The 21,026-nt window shown below is 35.3% G+C and overlaps 1 protein-coding gene across 2 annotated transcripts; it reads left to right on the forward strand.

The window, feature by feature from the left end:
- Positions 1-227: 227 nt before the first annotated feature.
- Positions 228-18,208, forward strand: FZD3 (frizzled class receptor 3). 2 transcript variants are annotated; one of them, XM_070947137.1, is made up of 6 exons: positions 228-416; positions 6,962-7,158; positions 9,011-10,028; positions 14,291-14,439; positions 15,436-15,669; positions 17,995-18,208. In XM_070947137.1, the coding sequence occupies exons 1-6, from the start codon at positions 228-230 to the stop codon at positions 18,206-18,208; spliced, it is 2,001 nt and encodes a 666-aa protein (XP_070803238.1). The 2 variants fall into 2 exon arrangements, with proteins under 2 accessions (XP_070803238.1, XP_070803247.1); XM_070947146.1 differs by having other exon boundaries at positions 6,962-7,094; positions 9,778-10,028.
- The last annotated feature ends 2,818 nt before the right edge of the window (positions 18,209-21,026 follow it).

The raw sequence follows: 21,026 nt of genomic DNA on the forward strand, positions 1-21,026 counted from the left end.
GTCAATAAATTATGATGATACAGTACAACTTGCATGGTAGTATGGAAGAAAAAAACAAGACAAAGTATCTTATTAGTGTTTTGGAAATAAAAGTATTCTACTGGACTATGCTAAAACCTATTAGTGTGAACAGTTATTCAGTCTCTGAAGAACTTTAAGATAAAAAGTTGAAATATCCAGCAATGTCTGATAAATAATTTGGAGACCCTTATGACTGTTGCAGAAGAATGGCTGTAATTTGGATGATCCATTATCTTTGGCTTTTGGCAGTTCTAGCAAGATGCAGTGGTGGCCACAGCCTATTCTCTTGTGAACCCATAATCCTGAGGATGTGCCAAGATCTTCCGTACAATACCACATTTATGCCTAACCTTTTGAATCATTATGATCAACAAACAGCAGCTCTAGCAATGGAAGTAAGTATTTACATTCAAAATATAAATTACTACAGTTGTTCAGAATTATTAACAAAAAACAATTAAATGTACTACTTTTTGCTATTTGGGGGTATTTACAAAGCATGAAATCTTCATGAAGGGTCACCACATGTGATTATGTGTTCTCTGGATCCAGAGGGTTTTATTAATATATAAATTTGCTTTTTATATTACCCTATGAGTGATGAGAATTCTTTAAAATAAAAATATATAACGTGAATAAAAGTGGCTGTTATAGATTAGTGCAGTAACAGTGGATCTTGAATCAACTTTATTTACTTTCGGTAAACTGCTCATGAGCAGTTTTTGATCTTGAGAAATTTTTTATTTATTTATTTATTTATTTGATTTGATTTCTATACCTAATTTCTAATTATAGAGTTAAATAAATATATTCTATGCCTTGGTAGATCACATGCAATTAATAATTTATTGGTAATCTTTACAAAACAAATATTCTTCTCAAGAATATATTTGCAACTAGAATGAAGCTTTTTGAAATTTTCATGGTGGGGTTGTAATTGAGGCTGCAAAGATTCTTCTGGACATGTTAACTTAGATGATGAAATTGCTGATGGGGAAAAATGTAGGGGATGCATTATACATGTTGAGAGAGACAAAATAAAACGTATTGAGCTACACCAAATGGAAAATGAAGATATATCTAGTGCCTCATACCCTTTTTCTAGTTCATTAATCAGATCTCCACTCTTTCCAAGAAGGAAGGAGAAATGAAGGAATCTATTATTTTTTTCTAATATCCTTCTATAGCTGTTATAATGTAGACCAATTCCATAAGCACTTTTTCTACACAAAATGAATGGTGTAATCTGTAAGAGTTAAGGCAAGAACTACCTGTTTCTGAGCTAAAGAAAATGATTATGTAAACATAACTCATCCACTTCCCAAAGCTATCAAATATCTGCCAAATATATATTAATTTATAAAAATGGCTGGAAGAAGCCTAGATTTTAAATTCTGCAGCATAAATGCATAAAGTCTCTCATTCCTTTGACTTGCAATAGCCAATGTAATGTTCAAGGCTTTACTGTTAGCAGTATTTCCAAGTACCGCTTGGGCATCTTCTGCCAAGTCTAGACAGGAGCTGAATTAAAAATTTCAAGTCTGGAGATCTGTGATTTACTTCTGGCTCTAGGCATGAATCCTGATATAATTTAACTTTAGTAAAATGATGTCTGCCCTCCAGTGCTATTTTCTTTTGCTCTTTTTCCTGTGTACTCTCAGAATCAATTCTGGAAGTTCAAAAGATCCTCTGAAGTAGAATTTAAGAACGTTCAATTAACCTGAAATTGTTTCCAGGTGGAAAAATACTGGAATCTGTTTAAAGACTTTTTGGTACTTTGCCTGTAGAAGGCTGATGATTGTACTTAGCTTGTTTGCCCTCATCTTTAAAGGATACAGGCCTACATATTATCTGATGCATGGTACTTGGTACCATGAGAATTATTACATTCAATCAAAATGAGATGCTTAGATATAGATTATATAAAATTATAAATGGCATTTCTCCCTTGTAGTGGAGGCAGCATCCAGGAATGGGTTGTCCTCATCTGCTAGCCACTATAAAAATGCCCCCAAAATTCACAATATATAAGGAGTAAAAATAAACATTCTGAAAGAATATATTATCATCTACTCTTCTAAGATATGGGGGAAAAAATTGACTTTGCAGCATAGAAACTTAGTGGAAAAAATGTGCCTGAAGAATATGTATTTTCCTTCCATGCTTAGTCTCTTCTTTGTAAAACATCCAATGCCATTATGAAATTTGAGATTTTACAAGAGGTAAATACTAGGATTTGGCACAATAATATTGTCATTTCATATCAACCAGTTAGTATTGATTGATGTTAAAATTGTAGTATCCACACTCCCTCTAAAGCACTTTGTCTACACCATATCAGATCCCTTTAATTCTTCTGTATTTTTCCCCTGAGCTTGTATTTTCTGCAGGCTCAGAAAAAAGATGCAGCCCCGCTAAAGAGGTACTGATAGGTATCGCATGTATACCCTTATTTATTCTGAAGCAGCTTTTTTATTTTTTATTAAAGTATTAATTAAATGTATATATTGAATCCAAAGTAATCCACATTATATATTATTCCAGTACAGATTGAAATTTGATTGTTATATCTTGCAATTTAGACAGATTTTTTTTCCCCCAAAGGTTCAGATTGATTTATAACTTTTTAAATCAAACTCCTTAAGCTTTGACTGATAAACATTTACATCTATTGAAAGGGTTACAGGCTATTTTCCATCTTGCCCATTTTGGTAGCTTTGTGTCCCTTAAGTTTTAATGATTGAGACTGTAAAAAGCACCTCGTTGCTTTTTGAAAGATAAGGTACTTTGTGACTTCTTTATATAAAACATTAGAGCTGCATTTGTATTAGTCCTTTTCAGCTATCCAGTTTGTATAAGCAGGCTAGGAGCTGTCCATCTGCAGTTAGTACTGTGAACTGTTAATTTAAATCCCCCCCCCAAAAAGATACACGTAAGTACAATTAATTTTCTCAAGGGACCACATAAAAAAACTGGAACTGTGTGGAAAGCCACTGCCACTACATTGCCCCTCTGCCTGCCACTGCCCTACCCCCTGCTGCCGCTGCCATGAACCAGACAAGGATGGCCGGATGTGGCCCGTGGGCCATAAAATGCCCAGGTCTGATCTAAGCATATTGCCTTTATTAGGAATGTGTGTTAATCAGTTATACAGTTGCTTTGCTTCTGTTGCTGCTTGGGTTTTGTGGTATTTTTATTATTTCTGGAACAGTTGGTTCCTTCCTCAATCATTTCTCATGGTTTTTGCTTGTTTTATGCTATTATCAGTTTCCTGAACTCAATGCCCTTGAGCTATCTTGTTATTCCACCTTCCATCTCCCTCAGCAAGCTGAATGGAAGATGGTAAATAAAATATGAAGATTTTATTTCCATAATACTTATATTTTGAAGCAATTTTATATTTAAATGTTGGCTTTGTTTTAAAATCAATGAATTAAATTTCTTAGTATTAGAATTAATTCAAAATGGTGTTTTTTTTTAAAAAAAAAAAGTCCCTTCGGATTGTATTCCTCTAGTCATTGCAGACTCTAGGGGGCAGTGTGTCAAGGCCATTGAGCCTGTGCAGTCCAAAGACATTTTCATGGTCAGGTGGCCAGCATAATGTCATGGAGCACTGAAGTGGTACCTATTTATCTACTCACATTTGCATGCTTTCAGACTGCTAGGTTGGCAGAAGCTGGAGCGAGGATGGAAGCTCAGCCCATCACGTGGTGCTTGGATCTTGAACCTGGGCTGCCAGCTTTCCAGATGCCCAATTCAAAATGTAGGAGAACTGAATAAGAATATAATTATTTTATTGAAAATCATGAGAAATGTGCACTGCAATTTTAAGTAACCCAGTAGATTCCTCCACAAACATCCCCCCAAAATTTTTCCAATTCAAGTTCGCTGTGTAGTTAACTAACAGCTGAATTTCAACAGCAAACTATTAAGAAATGGAGATATACTTTTCCTACTGCTTTTCTTTTAAGCTTTACACATGCATCCAGAATGTCCCTAAATCTCAAAACTTTCCCTGTTACAATGGAAATGTGAAAATGGGGGAGTTTCAGCGAAGGACTTTTAAATTATCTGGAACTACAATGAAAATCTTTAATATTATGATAAAATTCCTGTCTACATTTTTCCTTAGTTATTAATCTCTTTAAAGCTCCAACATATGAGTTATTGGAATGGCAGAAAAAAAAGTAGTTATATCCGGACTTAACTGTTAAGTGTTTTCATAGATTTCAGGGGCAGCTTTGCTATTTCATAGCATGCAGATCTGTTCAGTGAAGATGCAGGGTTTTCAAATTATTATTATTCCAGCATAACTCCCCGATAAATCAGAGTAAACATGATTTGTATGTGTATATCTGTTTATTGCTTAATGCATTGTAAGCCGCCCTGAGTCTCCGGAGAAGGGCGGCATATAAATCAAATTTTTTAAAAAAAATTGCCATGATTGCATATTTCATGGTATTTTTGCCTCTCCTGTATTCGGTATCTCTGGGTATATTAGCAAGACCCTTTTTCTTTGATAACTGTTCCTATGGTTACCAGCCTTTTGTGGCGTGACAAAGGTTAGTGTTCTGATTCTCATGAGCCAAATTATACCCTTTGACTCTACCCCTTTCACACTTCAGACTAGGCTTGGCCTGTGGTAGGCTTGAAATCTTATAATGCAATGTTCCCATGGTAATAGGCATGGCACACTGAAAGGAGGGGGCAGATTGTAAATAGAACATGCAAACCTTATTAATTTGAATGTAAATAAAGGAGGAAGACTTTAAGGTTTTAAGGTTCAGTAATTGGTAGAAAAGAACTTTTTCCAGGTTATAAACTTCTTTATGTTTTCTGTTTCTTGGCTTGGATTAAATTAATTTTTTCATGTCAAAGGCTGTGATTAACAGTAAAACAAGTGTTAAACTGAGTTTCTGCTTAGTTTCTTATTTTGCAAAGACGCTTCCAACTGAAATTCAGAATACATGCAAGTTGAAAGGAGGGAGGAGATAAATTTTGCTTGCCTAGGCATGAGCAGTTGCCATGCATTCAAGAAAATTTGAAAAATTCAAAAAAAATTGAAATAATTTATATTTTGTACATTATATAATTGTGAGTTAAAGAAATGTGGGAGGTTGTATTTTTTGAACTATATTTTGACATTTTCTCTCTTAGAGGAAGGGTAAAGGAAGTAGAATATCATGCTACTGGATTCAGAATATGAATATTCCCTCTAATCTGTTTAAAATAAATATAAGCATAGGCAAGAATCCTATTAAAATGCAATTCATTTTTATTAAAAAAGCAGAAGAGATACATAAACTCTATCTTGACACTGATTATAATGGAGCATACTAATTAAAAATTTAAAGAGAAAAACTATTTGAATAAAGCTCCCTTTGCCCTCTTATAGAAGCAGCCGTTTGCTGCTAACTGCTCTTATATATATTCTTCGCATTATATATATATATATATAAGCTTTAAAACATTTATTATTAAAACATTCCTTCTCTTTCTCTCCCTTATCTTCTAGTATTTCATATTGTTGATCCTCTCCCCCAATAAACTTGTCTGCCCATGCTGTTTTTGTAAGGATTCTATACTGTAATAATTTCTGAAAATTTAGTTCATAATATTTTGCTTTTGCTTCAAGTTAAAATCTGGTCATTGAGTTAATCCTTTTCCTAAATCCTGCATTTAAAGTATTGAAGGAGTAAGAGACTGATAAAATTACTTTTTGCATATAGGTAGTTGCTTATTCAGAATTTGCATTAGTCTAATAATATGCATTCACTGGGAATATTGGCTGTCATTGGGAGTGCTGACAGCTTGTCTTCCAGTGTTTCTTATGTCTAGACATTGTATAATAATATTGGGATATGAAATTGAGATACTGCCTACATCTGATTTGTACCTTTCCTCCAAATAATTCTAGATACCATACATGTTACTACATCCTCAAAAATTTGAAACGACCAAACTAAGAGGGAATTATTTGTTCAAGCACCACCAAATGTTTTTTTTTTGTTAATCATTTCAGTCAATATTCTAACCCATTATCAGTACAATATTTTATTCATCTATGTCTGCAGTTGTATCATATTTGTTTTTCAAGCAATATTCAACTGAGTATTATTGCCTTGATTTTCTTTTACTTTTTCCCATCTCTTTTCTCTAAGTTCTCAATGTAAAAAATGATACTGGGCTGAATACACTATCTAAACATTTAATATTTGTATCTGTTTTCTAAAGAATTCTTAACCTGAACGTGAATTCTGGTTTAATACATATATTATATTGCCAAAGAAGGGTAGAATCCTTCATACTTATGTTAAAGTTATTTTCTATCTAGAGTAAGCTGATATTTTAATTGTCCATTATTTTAGATGTAACATTTGAGTTAATTTGGACTGAATATACAGCATTGAATAGTTGGGAGTATAAATCCAGTACTGCCCAAAATGTAAGAAGTTCACATACAAACACATATACCAACAAAAGGAGGTTTGCGTCTAAGTATATAGCATTTTCTTGTCTGGCTGGTGTGCTTCATCAATATATTTCATAAAAGCCTATTATATTACTGACATATTACGATGAAGATATAATATGCTGTAATATACAGTAGACATCATGGAATTGATTAATTTATAAATCTTATTGTACAACTATAATTTATTGTATAACTGATTGGGAGAGGGTGTGTCATGCTCTTGGCAGATGGGCAGCATTCAGCTTTATATCACAAATTACGTAGGGTTATATTAGTCAGAAATGGCACAGTAAAAAATAGTTAATGTTATTGAACTCTTTTTTAGAACTTTTTTGTCTGACATATATATTATTTTATCTGTTTTCTCAAACCTGGTAAGGATTCTGAGAAATCACAGTACACAATATAGAATTTGGTTGTTGAAATATTGGCCCAGAGCCTCTTACTTTTACTTCTTTTTTATAGCCATTTCATCCTATGGTAAACCTTGATTGTTCCCGAGACTTTCGACCATTCCTATGTGCTCTCTATGCTCCTGTTTGCATGGAATATGGTAGAGTCACCCTCCCATGTCGCAGAATTTGTCAACGAGCATATAATGAATGTTCAAAGCTCATGGAGATGTTTGGTGTGTCTTGGCCTGAAGACATGGAATGCAACAGGTGAGTGAATCCTCAGGATTTGTGTTTATTAAAATTACTACTTAAAATTACTATTACATTAAAATCACCTACTATGCAATGTTTTTTCAAGATGTATTTTCAGACAACATGTCATACGCCTGTGATATTTTCTTGGGGATGAAACCAGTCCTGAGCTCCCTGCTCTCATATATATTCAAATCTATATTTTCATACTTGAAAAGTTTTACATTAGTTTTTAATCAATCATGGAGTTAGAAAAATGGCTTTGCCATGTTTTCCAGCCCATCCTAAGCACAGTTTCTTTAGAGAACTTATTGCAAGCTCTGGTGAATGCTTTTGGAAGACACTACTAGCCTGCCTTTGTCAAAACTGAAAGCAGCTTCTACATAGGGATACCACTTGTATAGAAGCCTCTTCTGGCTTTTGTAAGTGACAGATAGAAGTCAAGTATAAACTTGAAACCAATTACATTGGCCTTTATTTCAATGAAAAGAAATACGTAACTTCCACAGTACAAATCACTGAGGAAAATCATGCCCACAGACTATTGCAGTCCAGTTGTTAGATCAGAATTAAAGTCTGAAAAATATGGGGTAGAATATTTAGTAGAATTGAAAGATGTTCTATAAGTACTAAGACAAAACTGAAAAAAGAATGCAATATGTTAGGTTCAGCTTGTAGCTTACTCCTAACCTGTTGGTCAGGCAATATATCTGTTTCTTTAAGAAACAACTGAGCCACGTAATCAGGGTTTGCTGAACCCTGTAATTAGGCTACAGTGCATAAATAAGCAGCGCAGAGAAGCGTTCTTTGTTCTTGATTGATCCTGTTCCTGTTGCTTCCTGCGTCTTTCCGCTGATTGGTGTTAGACTGAATTGTTATATGGTACTGTATACCGAGAGTTACTAAAGTCTGTTTGCTTTGGTAAGAGAAGATACTTACTGGACTGATATTACTGTTTATGACCTTGGACTGTTTTACCTACACCGAGATTGCTTATTATCTTGTATATAAAGTATTTTTCTCACACGAGCCGCACATTTATCTCCTTCCCTGTGTGTTTCTGCTCTGCTCGTTGCACAAGCAACAAATACTTTTTACACACACCCTAACACAATAAATTAATGAAAAATACAGGAGCAGAAGTATAGGAATACGTCTGTGTTATTTATATGCTTAATCAGGAAAAGTATATCTTGGTTAGATATAATTGGATAAGCAGTGATATATTAGTATTTCAGATATTTTATACATTATGCTGACTTTTAATCCACTCAACAAGAAGAAGCGTATCAGGTAAGACCAATGCCTCTTTTGGCTAAAGAACCCTGTGATGCAGATTGTGCATCACAGGCATTCCAGATTTGCTTTTGAAGCATTTGTACTCTAAAATTGATTGGAGACAGTGAAAACTGCAATGGACATGGCAAATTCCAAAGCCTTACCTGGCCACAAAAATATACACACAAAGCAGTAGCCTTTTTCTATTATTCATTTAAATGTTTTAAGATGGTTGGTTGGTTGATTGATTGATTGATTTGATTGATTGTTTTTCTTGGTTAGCTACAAAAATCTCTTAGATTATTTACAGGATAAAGGCAGTTGACTAAATATCATATTTAAAATGAAATCAGGCAAATCTTCAGCTATAAGCCTCTGAAAAGAAGCTGGTACTGATAGTTGGATATATGAAATTATTAATCTAAAATTTGTATAAGAATTTGATCTCTATCCATAGAATCCTATAATTTTATTTTATTTCTTCTTAGAATATTCCTTTAAATCAATTCTTTTTTAAAGAACTAGAACGTGCAGAAATGCTTGCTTATATTTAAACATTATTACAAGTCCTTTGGTCTTGCTGTTCTAGGTTCCCAGACTGTGATGAGCCTTACCCTCGCCCCATTGACCTCAATGTAGTTGGGGAACCAACAGAAAAAACAACAGTGGAAGTGCAAAGAGACTATGGTTTTTGGTGCCCTCGTGAACTGAAAATAGACCCCGATCTGGGCTACACATTCCTGCGGGTACGGGACTGCTCCCCTCCTTGTCCAAATATGTACTTTAGACAAGAAGAACTTTCTTTTGCACGATACTTCATTGGTGTGATCTCCATTGTCTGCCTTTCCGCTACCTTGTTCACTTTCTTGACTTTCCTGATTGATGTCACAAGATTTCGCTATCCAGAAAGACCCATAATCTTCTATGCTGTTTGTTACATGATGGTGTCCCTCATTTTCTTCATTGGCTTTTTGTTAGAGGACCGGGTTGCCTGCAATGCCTCCGGCCCTGCCACTTACAAGGCTTCCACAGTGACACAGGGCTCTCACAATAAAGCATGCACCATGCTTTTCATGGTACTGTATTTCTTTACCATGGCTGGGAGCGTTTGGTGGGTGATTCTTACCATCACTTGGTTTTTGGCAGCTGTCCCAAAATGGGGTAGTGAAGCTATTGAGAAGAAAGCCCTCCTCTTCCATGCTAGTGCATGGGGCATCCCTGGAACCCTTACCATCATTCTCCTAGCTATGAATAAAATAGAAGGTGATAACATCAGTGGCGTATGTTTTGTTGGCCTTTATGATGTAGATGCCTTGAGATACTTTGTCCTTGCTCCTCTCTGCCTGTATGTGGTGGTTGGAGTTTCTTTGCTACTTGCTGGCATCATTTCTTTAAATCGGGTTCGTATTGAAATTCCCTTAGAGAAGGAAAACCAGGACAAGTTGGTGAAATTTATGATTCGGATTGGCGTCTTCAGTGTACTGTATCTTGTGCCACTCTTGGTTGTCATTGGCTGCTATTTCTATGAACAAGCTTACCGAAGTGTGTGGGAGACAACATGGATTCAAGAAAGGTGCAAAGAATATCACATACCCTGCCCTTATCAGGTAAGTGAGTCTATCTCTTAAATCGTTTCCTTATGGTTAATTCTTTTTGTGTCCCTCAAGGCAGAAAGCATGCTGTTTTTTCTACAACTTTGGTACCAGTCTCCTGCAATATATTTATCAAGTAAAACATACTACCTGGCATAATTAGCTGGCTAGAAATATGACTCAGAACAAATCCAGTTTTAAAAACTGAAAACTGAAATTGAGAATGTGAACATGAATGTGAATATATAAGAAGGTATGATCTTCAGAGAAAATAGAATAATTTGGGTTTTTTTTTAAAAAAAAATATATTACTTTAAATGCCCTGAAATAAAAAGTTTTTCAGTTAAGAAATGGAGATATTAAAACAATTTAAATACACTAGGCACTAAGCATGTCCATATAGAATTGCACACAGTACTTTTCTGTAGGTTTACAGTATAAAGATAGACATCTGAGCACTTGCCAAACATGAAAAATGATTGGAAGTATACACTGAACATGCCAAATGACTGTTAGGTAGTTGGGGGAAATACACACCAGCATGAAATGGGGAGGATGGTTTACTGAACAGAAGCAATCTTTATTATAGTATCTTGAATAGAGCTTATTCAGAAGGAATGAATGCAATTGCTTTGCTATTAAATGCCCCTTTTTGGGGGCATTTTTTGTGGCTGAAATTGGAGAAAAAAATATGTCAAAAACACTTTTGATACTATCCAAAAATTATATTCAAGCAATAGTAATCTATGTGGTTGCTAGTAGTTGGAAACAACTTAATGGCAACTTAATGATCTATCTATCTATCTATCTATCTATCTATCTATCTATCTATCTATCTATCATCTATCTAATATTCCTCCTTTATTATTATAAATAACTCAAGACAGCTCCTTCTTTCTCCTCATATTTTCCCCACAACAACAACCCTGTGAGGTGTGTTGGGCTGAAAGAGAGTGGTTGGCCCAAAACCACCCAACTAGCTTTCATGCCTAAGGTGGGACTAAAACTCAGCCAAAACCAAACAAATCACACTATGGCTTAGATAGTGCTTAGTGCTCAGTATCTGTCTTGTTTGAAATGTAGATTGTATTGGCCTATTTTATGTTTCCCATCACTAGATCTGGGGTGGTTCTTCCTTTTAACTATGCGGAATAGCACATAAGTAAATGACGATCCTGAGAATTTTTTAAATTTATGACATTTATATAATAATCCATCTCACAATGAAGTGACAATCGGCAGCTTTCAATAAAAACAATAATAAAAATTTAAAAAAAACTGCCATTAAAAGATGGCAACAGCATTATTAACAATAACCTCCCTTTTAATTGCTTTTAAATTTGTTTTATAAATTGGGGCGTTTTAAATTTGTTTTGGGCAAAAGTATTTAATGTATTTTTAAATGGTTTTTTAACGTTTGTACTTTGTGTATTTTATCTTTTGGCTGTTCACCGCCGAGTCCTTCGGGAGTAGGGTGGTATATAAATTTAATTAATAAATAAATGAAAAAATAAACAAGATAATGGAGCCAGTCCCACCTTATGGGGGATGATATTTTACAGGATGGATACAGTGGTGAAATCCACTTGCCTTCACTACCGGTTTGGGAACGGAAGCACGCTATGTGCATGCGCCTCTTCTGCACATGCTCAGATGGTAAAAAAAGGGACATAATGACGTCCCGGTGGGTGGGCGGAGCCTTCCACCACCAGCGCTACCGGTTCATTGAGCCAGATAGAAGCAGGGGGATTTCACCGCTGGGTGGATACCATGGCAAAAAAAGGCATGTCTCTTGGGTCCTGCCAGATGAAACTCTTTCACAGATGGCTTCCACAGCATATCTGTTCTGCGGACCTGATGAAATGGGCAGATATAAGTGGGAGAAAGTGATCCCTCAACCCAGCCCCATGCCATGAAAGTCTTTAAAGGTCAAAAACATCACCTTGAATTGAACCCAGAAGTAAACTGGCAATCAATGCCACTCAAAGAGCAGGAATGTAACATGCTGTTCTAAGGAACAGACATAACTGCCTGTGACACTGCATTCTGCATCAGCTGAATCTTCTGGATGCTATCTACCGGCAGCTCCATGTAGAGGAGATTCTAGTAGTCTACTTGGGGGCTGATAAATGACTGTAAGCAGAGCCTACTGGTCCAGCAATAGACACAATTGGCAAACAACATGAAGCTTGCAGAAGCCCTTCTTGCCCCAAATTGCATACCAGGTCTGTTTGGGACAGTGCTGAGAAGAAAGGTGCCTACGGGGGGATAGTGTTGTGATGGACTATAGTGAAATAGCAATTTCTCAGGAAGGAGGTGTGGCACATTCCAAGGAGAGGGATGAGACAAGAGGCCATACAACCATTGAGCTTGATAGGAGACAGAGGAAGAGAATTAGGATAGCCACTCCCTAGAATCTGCCAGGGTATGTCCGTTGTGGTAAGGTTTAATCTGGCTAAATTCCATCTATTGAGTACAAAGAAATAAGGAACTGAACTTTGACTGGATTGTTCTGTCATTCTTGGAATGAGCCTGACAAGTGCAATCCTATAAAGTCCAAAGAGGCATAATAATCCCTGAGCTAGAGGGTACAAATACAAAGGGCCACTCAATCTTGCCAGAGTTTAGCTGAAATCTGTTGTTCCTCATCCCCACAGCCTCCAGTCATTGGAATAGAACATCAACAGTGCCTTTTAAGTCACCAGGGCAAAAAGGTATACATGCAGATGATACCTCTCTCCATGGTGGTGGATGATCTCATCCATGGCTTCCAGGGTGGATAAAAATAAATGATTTTTTTAAAAAAAAAAATCAGAATTTTTAAATTTAAATCAGATTTTTTTTTATTTTTATCAAATTTATTTTAATAAAATGCTTTTGGAGTAAAAAATATATCTAAAGATAGTTTTCTATTTAAGATACATTAATAATTTAGTTTATTCAGCATGAAATGGAGCTTAGTTATGTAGCATGAGGCTGTATATTCTGCAATATTGGGACTGTCGGTGAGTCAACAGTGGGTCAGAGGAGCAGCTGTTGCGGGACAGAGATGACAGTTGCTGTTTAAAAACTATTATTTAAATCGAGTTGATTTAAATCAAGCCTTTTTACTAGTGATTTAAATCGTGATTTAAATAAAATCTACCCTGATGACTTCATGTAAATTTTTATCCTGCACTTTACTTTTTATATTGAGAATTAAGCTTCCTAGTCTAGCAGATTATTTTTCTCTTGATATGGAGCATCATAATCTAATTTAGGGACTATTTGACTCCAAATACATTCTTTTTTTATATGTAAAGTTATTCTTCAGGGATAAATATTTAAAGGATCTCAGAATATAGTTGTTCACGTTCTCTCACCATCTGGTCTGTTCTATTATGTCATTTAAATTATTGATAAGGGGGTAAAGGAAGCAGCTGCAATTTGAAATTTGAGAAATCAAAAATCCAACAAACACCTCTAGCTTTTAATGGCTACACAGAATGTTTGTCTCTTACACACTGTACAATACCAATTGCAGAAATAGAGGTCAAACTATAGCACTGCATTTTTAGATGAGTTTTTATTCACAAGGTTCAATAGTCACTTCACTGACTAACTATTTCTTGATGCCCTTCTCTAATATCTTCAATACCACATTGTCCTGGAACCATAAGAGATTCAGGCAGCGTTGACAAAGCTGAAAGTTTGAAAAAACGTCCAGATTTCTACGTGCAGGCAGTCCAACTCCCTTTATTTCAAGAAGAGGAATGATATTTACCAAATATTGCTCAAGCACAAAAATAATTAATATAAATGAGAAGCTTGAAAATAAGGTATCCATGTAGACCTTTTTGTAGAACCATATGAACAACTGCCTTTTCCTCACTAATTTAATACCATTCTCAATCCAGCAATGATTGCTAAATTAATTGTACAAATTAAAAATGAAGGTTTTGGGAATGCTATTTCAAGAAAACAACTTTTTTTTTACATGTCTCATGCAAGGGTTTTAGGGATGAAGTTGTATATGGAGCTATTGTCAAGGATTTTCTTTGGGTAGTGACACATGAACCTATTACCAAATCACGACAGGGACATTTAAATTGACTTAAGGTGATTTATCTACATTTGAATAAAAAGGAAAAACCTTTAACCGATAAGCAGTTTTGGATAATAAAGGAAAAAGTTGGGATACACTTGGGTCTATAATAATTATTTTTAAATGACTTAATACCTGAGATTGTATCTGTGCAGCCCTTTGTCTGCTTGTTACACTTGCCTCTTTTTTACAGGTTACCCAAATGAGCCGACCCGACTTGATCCTCTTCCTTATGAAATATCTGATGGCCCTCATAGTGGGAATCCCATCAGTCTTTTGGGTTGGAAGTAAAAAGACTTGCTTTGAATGGGCCAGCTTTTTTCATGGGCGCAGGAAAAAAGAGTGAGTTGAAGTCCATATACTTGGAAGATGGGGAAGGTTGAAATATATGAGAAGCCAAATCTGCCTTTTCTAGTTGATATGTTAAGCCAAAGTCCATAAATGTCATACCTGCCTACTTCCAATACTTGTGCTTTCAGAATTAAAAATGAATCCAGAAACACCTTCTAACTATAAACTTGATTTTAGGAGGTATGCAACCCCATTACTTGAATTCTTCTGCCCAGGAAATACATTTTCCATTGATTTTAGTTCCTGAGTTTTCAGTTTGTTTCTCCTCCTCAGTTCCAAAATCTTCTGTTTTGGATTTATGGGTAAAAAAAGAAAAAGGTTAGGTTGCCATATACTGATGTCATTGCATTCCAAAACTGAAGGTGACTTTCCTTGGCAATTTTATGAACTATAAATGTTAATAGCATGGACAATAAAACCATGGTGGCGCAGTATTGCAGTACTGAATGCAATATTGCAGGCTAACTCTGTCCACGATCTGGAGCACGATCCTAATGTGCTTGAGGCTGACTCAGCTTCCCATCCTTCCAATGTTAGTAAAATGAGGACCCAAATTGTTGGGGGCAGTATGCTGGCTCTGTAATAATGTTGTTATTAAGTGTCTCCATTATTCCCAGGACCAATTTGTCAGGTACAATTAAAGGCCCCATAATACCATGCCTCCCCAAAACTTGTTATATTGGTTAGATGGCAGCTAGTCTACAGCAGCCATGTGGAATGACCAAATTGTGCCCAAAGACATAATAGCTTATATTTGTTTGGTGGTTGCAATATTCTGGGAATGATACAATGCAACTGCTGTAATTGTAGTGGTCATTTTTAAACACTTTCAACCTGTCTGTCATGCATTGTCTTAATTTTGAGTGATACAGATATAACAGAAATATGCACTTCTGAATTCATGCAGTATAGCCAGAGCTTTTTGTTGCCTAGCTTCTTCTACATGCTGCTGCTTCCATTTGTCTTTTGGTGATTTATATTTACCAGGGTTGTTAATGAGAGCCGGCAAGTACTTCAGGAACCCGACTTTGCTCAGTCTCTCTTGAGAGATCCAAATACACCCATAATTCGCAAATCCAGAGGGACTTCCACCCAAGGAACTTCCACTCATGCCTCCTCTACACAATTGGCTATGATGGATGACCAGCGAAGCAAAGCAGGCAGTGTGCATAGCAAAGTCAGTAGCTATCATGGTAGCTTGCATAGGTCACGAGATGGCAGGTGAGGAAATTAAAATATTATCCTGTAAATACATAAGCAGAGTGTAAAAAAGTGTAAAAAATTCTTATTAAAGCCCGGGCAATATGAATTCAAGGGAAATGATTGAGTCAAGGTTCCTCATGATAACATTGTATACAGTTATTCTTCTTTCTAACCTACTGTATGCTAATTTGAAATAAAATTTAGCAAGTTGTTTTTTATGGCTTAAGCTATCTTTCCCTAACTTGATATATTCCTAATGTAATGTAAGTTCATTGTGAATGTTTGAAACATATTTAGAGGACATCATTTGGGGAAGTCAGTTTTTGGTTGAGCTTCTGTTACAAGATCTCCACATTAGAGAAATTCAGTACAAATTAGGAAGTCAAATGCTCTAATTCTTAGCAATTCCATTCTGTAATATATTCCGTGATATATAACTAATTAATGAAAGCAATCAGGTCTAGAGCATTTTATAACCATTCCAGAGGGCAGCCAGGTAGAGAGAAGATGGAATGGTCTGTTAATTAAATGGCTGTCAGTAATGCATTTCGAAAAAGGCATTTCTCAATCTAACCATATTGTGAACTATCATCCTGTCTCTAACTTCTTCCTTTGGTTGCTGCAAAGGGCCTAGAGGAAATGGATATTTAGATCCTTTTCAGTTAGGCTCAGACCCAGACCTAAATAACAGAGAGCATTGCTTACTTACTCTGGTGAAAAACCTGTGTTGGAACCTTAAAGGAGGCTCTCTTAGTTCTGTTAGACTGGTCATGGTATCTTATTGGACTGTCTATAATGATTGAGGGTTGAAGATTCATTTATATTACAGTAGGTAGCTCCAGTCAGTATTGCTGGGGAATGAGCTGTTGATCTGATATGTGCTGTAGCGTAGGTTACTATATGGCCCTTCTCTCCCTACTCTTCTTTTTAACATCTATAAGAAGTTGCTGGAAGAGGTCACCTGTTAGTTTCTCAATATCCGGATGATTCTCAACTTTACATTGTACCCCAGAATGAATTGGAGACGTAGTAATAATTTTAACCCTATCTTTGGAAAGATAGGAACAAAGATAGAGTTGATACTTGTCCAGAAATGTTTTCATGATGGTTCCATCTCCAAATATGGGTGGTGGTAGCCCTTCTAAAGGAGCTGGCTATCATAGGTGGAATGCATGAACAGAAAGATATTCACTCAGCTGAAAATGGTGCACCAATTTCTGCCTTATTTGGATCAAACTGTTCTGACAAGAGAGTCATGTGCTAGTCACCATATAATTAGATTATTATAACATGCTTTATACGAGGCAATCTTTGAAAATGATTCCAAAGCTTTAATTGGTACAAAATACAGTGACCAGGCTGCTAGCAGGTAAGTGCTACTGTCTTGGTTTTATACTAGTTTCTTGGGGTTACAGCTGCCAATATGATTCTGATCTAATTCAAAGTACTGGTTTGACTGTTAAAGCTCCATATGATTTGGCTCCAGAGCACCTTAGGGACTATCTCCTCCAAATAGCATTTTCCTTGTTCATGCATGCATGCAGGGGAAAGATGTCAGTTATGTTCCCATGAGAATCCAGACCCTTATTTTCTGTTATGACACTCATGCTTTGGAACATTTTGTCGAGGTTTCCCTGACATGCATTCTCCCAGTTTTCTAGAAGAGAAAGGAGTTCTTTGAGCAGGCATTCAGATTTATTTGAATAATCAATATACATGGGAGCTATTGTTATTTTCATTTTTGCTTGTATTTGTATTACTCATGCCGTTTTATCTTATGTAAACTGTCATGATTGAGCTGGGCAATATTAAGGTATTTGAATGAATGAATAAATAAAATAACAGGAAAGAATAATTGGAATGGTTTTAAAAGAAAAAGAATTCATGGAAAATATCAGTGATCATCAGTTCTCATGGCTATGCTATATTCAGAGTAAGGTTAAAATTTGTTTGTTAGAAAGCAGAAGTGAGGAAAAACTGCTGCCCTTATATTCTTATTATAGGCTTATATGACACATCTGATAGATGATTGTAAAATGCAGAACAGTGAGCTAAATAAGTATTTGGCCCCATCCAGCAAGTTTCTTATTGTGAGATTATCCATGGTTAACTTGTCCCTCTGTGAATATAAAATAAGTATGCTTAAAAGTGGAACCAATATTACAAAAAAGTAATAAAATATGTTAAAAGTATTTTTACTGAAAAATGATAGTCCTACAAATGAAAATGTTTGGATTAAACTCTAAGTTTTGTTTATCTAATTTATATATTTGGGAGATAATTGGAATATTTTCAATGTATATGTGTCTGTATTACTAAAACAGATAAGTCTTTATGAATTAGATATACCCCCTGCAGTTACCGTGGAATTGAAGATCGACTACCTCATGGCAGTATGTCCCGATTGACTGACCACTCCAGGCATAGCAGTTCCCATCGGCTCAATGATCAGTCACGTCACAGTAGCACCAGAGACCTCAGTGGAAATCCAGTAACTCACATAACTCATGGCACCAGCATGAACCGCGTTATTGAAGAAGATGGGACCAGCGCTTGATCTGCACTTCTTTTCCCATCTCACACTTATTTTTAAATGAACGGCATCCATTTCTTATCAAAATAATATATCAGCTTTTACTCCTCTTTTCAGCCAGAATGGCACCCAGTTCGGTCAGTACCTTTTTCCTGTAGCTCAATATTTCTTAGAAAGACTGCCTCTAAGCAAGTCTGTTGTTGATCAATTCTACAAGTTAATTGTGGATGCATTTAAGATTGGCTACTATATTTATTTGTTGATGTTTTCCCCATCGTTTCTAAAAATCCCTATGCATCTCTAAGTGTCATACTACGAAGGCTCTGTGAAAAGTTTCCCAAAGTAGAAGACTGGGTTTGCTTTTTTGTGGAGGGAGAGGGAGATATCTGTTTTGCTTTTTTCCATTTTAATAAAATAATAAACTAGTTAGTTGTTCTCCTGAGGCACAGAATGTAGGCTGCATATTAAAAACTATATAGAGGACATCAGAGATTATTAGTGAATGCATTGGAAATACAACAAAAGAAAAAAAATAGCAAAAGTCTTAATATTGTTGGCTCTTAAGTTAAATTCTGGTCTTGATGGAGAGGGAGGAAGTTTATCAACATTTAGTGTAAAGTTTCTTGTTTGTGTTTTGATAGAAAATATTCCAATTTACTACTAGTTTTCAAAGAAAAACAAAGTGGAGTTGGTTCTTAATTATCAAACGGAATTCAACACCTTCAAAATTCTTATTGAATAGGAGAGAAATTGATTTTTTAATATAGCAACTATTGTAGCCTTTAGGAATATTACAAAAATTCCCCCATGCTTCAATTCTTTCAGCATCAGTGCCTTGAACAGTTCTTCCTATATCTATTCTAGGACATTTTGGGAGGAAAGAGTTAATTGCCTCTTTCAAAGAATCTGAGATAATTTTTTGAGAAATGAAGGGCAAGAGGATCCATAAAATAATAAGTACTTAGAATAATCTGTTATCCTGTTTATGAAGAATATTTGCTGAGCCCTGCAGATAGTCATTGAGGAGAAAATGTTGAATTCGATCATTTTCAGTTCCAAACTCAAGATATGCATATGGAAACCAGAAGAACAAATGCAGCCAAACCCTTCAGTCTACTATTGTAAGCAGCTTTTTGAATTCAACTGCCCAATTGCGAAGCACTAGTTTTCAGCTTATTATTTCAAAGTTCTTTGATATTTAGGGACCAATTCAAGATTAACAGCAGTGAGACTATAATTCCAGAATAGGGATTTTTCTCATTTGAAGATGCAACTCAAAATTTATTGTACAAGACAATGTAAGACCAATTAAATAGAATGGGTTTTACCTCCAAGTTAAAAGTACAAGCAATGAGTTCTTAACTGCAGTGTAACCAGCTATAGTTTTGTATTCATTCACACTTATGAATGATATGCACATGAGCAATTTAAATATGCAAACCTACAGTTCTTAATTAAAACATTGCCCATGCTTGTCTTGGACAGTGAACTTGATTTTTCTAAGGCAGCTATTGGCATGAGTTAAGGAAGCACTTGTGTGTGTTTAAATCTACCTCATCTATTGCTCTAATACTACTGCTGGAAAATTATTATTCTGCTTCTTTTTCTTAATATGCACCCTCCCTTATATCAACTTTTTATATATACAGTGGAGAACATATGCTAGGTATCTGAATTTAATGACAAACCATTTCATTCTTGGTTCATCAAGAAAAGTAACCGGTGCTGAAATACTTTGGAGCTACAAGAATTAGGCTTAGTATTATTTTAAATTCTAATTTATAAATTGTGAAGTGCCAGATCAGCCACTTTGTAACTTGATTAGGAGCTTTAAATCAATTGGGATCAAGATAATGTTAATTATGAGAATATAATTATGAGGAAGCCTGAACAGCATCCAAACCATGGTAAGCAAGGATTTTTTTTCCTGTTCTTGTTCTAGCAAAATTTGAAATATTTTCATTTCAAGAGAAATATTAATATCAAGGGAGTTTTCCATAAAATGTAAATATAATGCAGGTAGCCCTTGTTATTTGTGGTGGTTCTATTCCAGTCTAATAGCCATTGATAACAAAATTGTGCTGAACAAGACTTTGAAGAAGTGTACTTTATTCATGAGCAAAGGCCGCCATTATTTTGTGCACGCTTAAATACCTCCCTCCATTAAAAAATACTCTAGAAATCTTCCAAATAGAATAATGTATCAAAGATCAAAGCTATCCAATCCTTTTGCAAATAATAAAATGTGATCTGTATTTACCAACTATAACTAATGGATTGTAGATAACAAAGGTCACCTGTACCAACTTCAGAGAAGTGGGACTGTTCGATCAGAACTGGGGAAAGATAAGTTAAACCTCCAGTCTAGAATCTGCTTGGGTTTTTGCACAATTCCTGCTTTTTAAAAAATATAATTTATATATATATATATATATATATATATATATATACACACACATATATATATACACATACATACACACACATACACTATACATAATTCAATCAGTGCAACAAACATCTGATTTAACTATAAGGCAACACAATTATTAAATATCCAGCAACGTTTTTTTTTTCTTTGTTCTTGGCATACAGCAGTCCCCAAACTACGTAATTCAAAATAGGCAAAAATAAAAATCTCTGGTAGGGGAAAATATCTGTAGAATTTTAAGAAATTTTAAAAGATCTAATAAAATATTTTTTCTTAATGTCTTTACAATTTGAGTCAGCATGGATTCCCATAGATTTAACTCACTCAGAAAAAAAATTGTCCTAGAAAATAGCAACATAGTTTGCTTCTACATTCTAGTCAAAGCTTACATGTCAACTGCCTTTTTCTATT

Source organism: Pituophis catenifer, unplaced genomic scaffold (genome assembly GCF_029215685.1).
Source record: "Pituophis catenifer annectens isolate HBS135680 unplaced genomic scaffold, rPitCat1.0.hap2 SCAF_1, whole genome shotgun sequence".
Lineage (NCBI taxonomy): Eukaryota > Metazoa > Chordata > Lepidosauria > Squamata > Colubridae > Pituophis > Pituophis catenifer.

Bases quoted from the DNA above. Each gene is read 5' to 3' on its own strand.
- FZD3 (XM_070947137.1), top strand. From the start codon at position 228: ATGGCTGTAATTTGGATGATCCATTATCTTTGGCTTTTGGCAGTTCTA. The intron at 7,159-9,010 runs GTGAGTGAATCC...TTGCTGTTCTAG, and splicing joins GAAGACATGGAATGCAACAG to GTTCCCAGACTGTGATGAGC. The intron at 14,440-15,435 runs GTGAGTTGAAGT...TATATTTACCAG, and splicing joins CATGGGCGCAGGAAAAAAGA to GGTTGTTAATGAGAGCCGGC.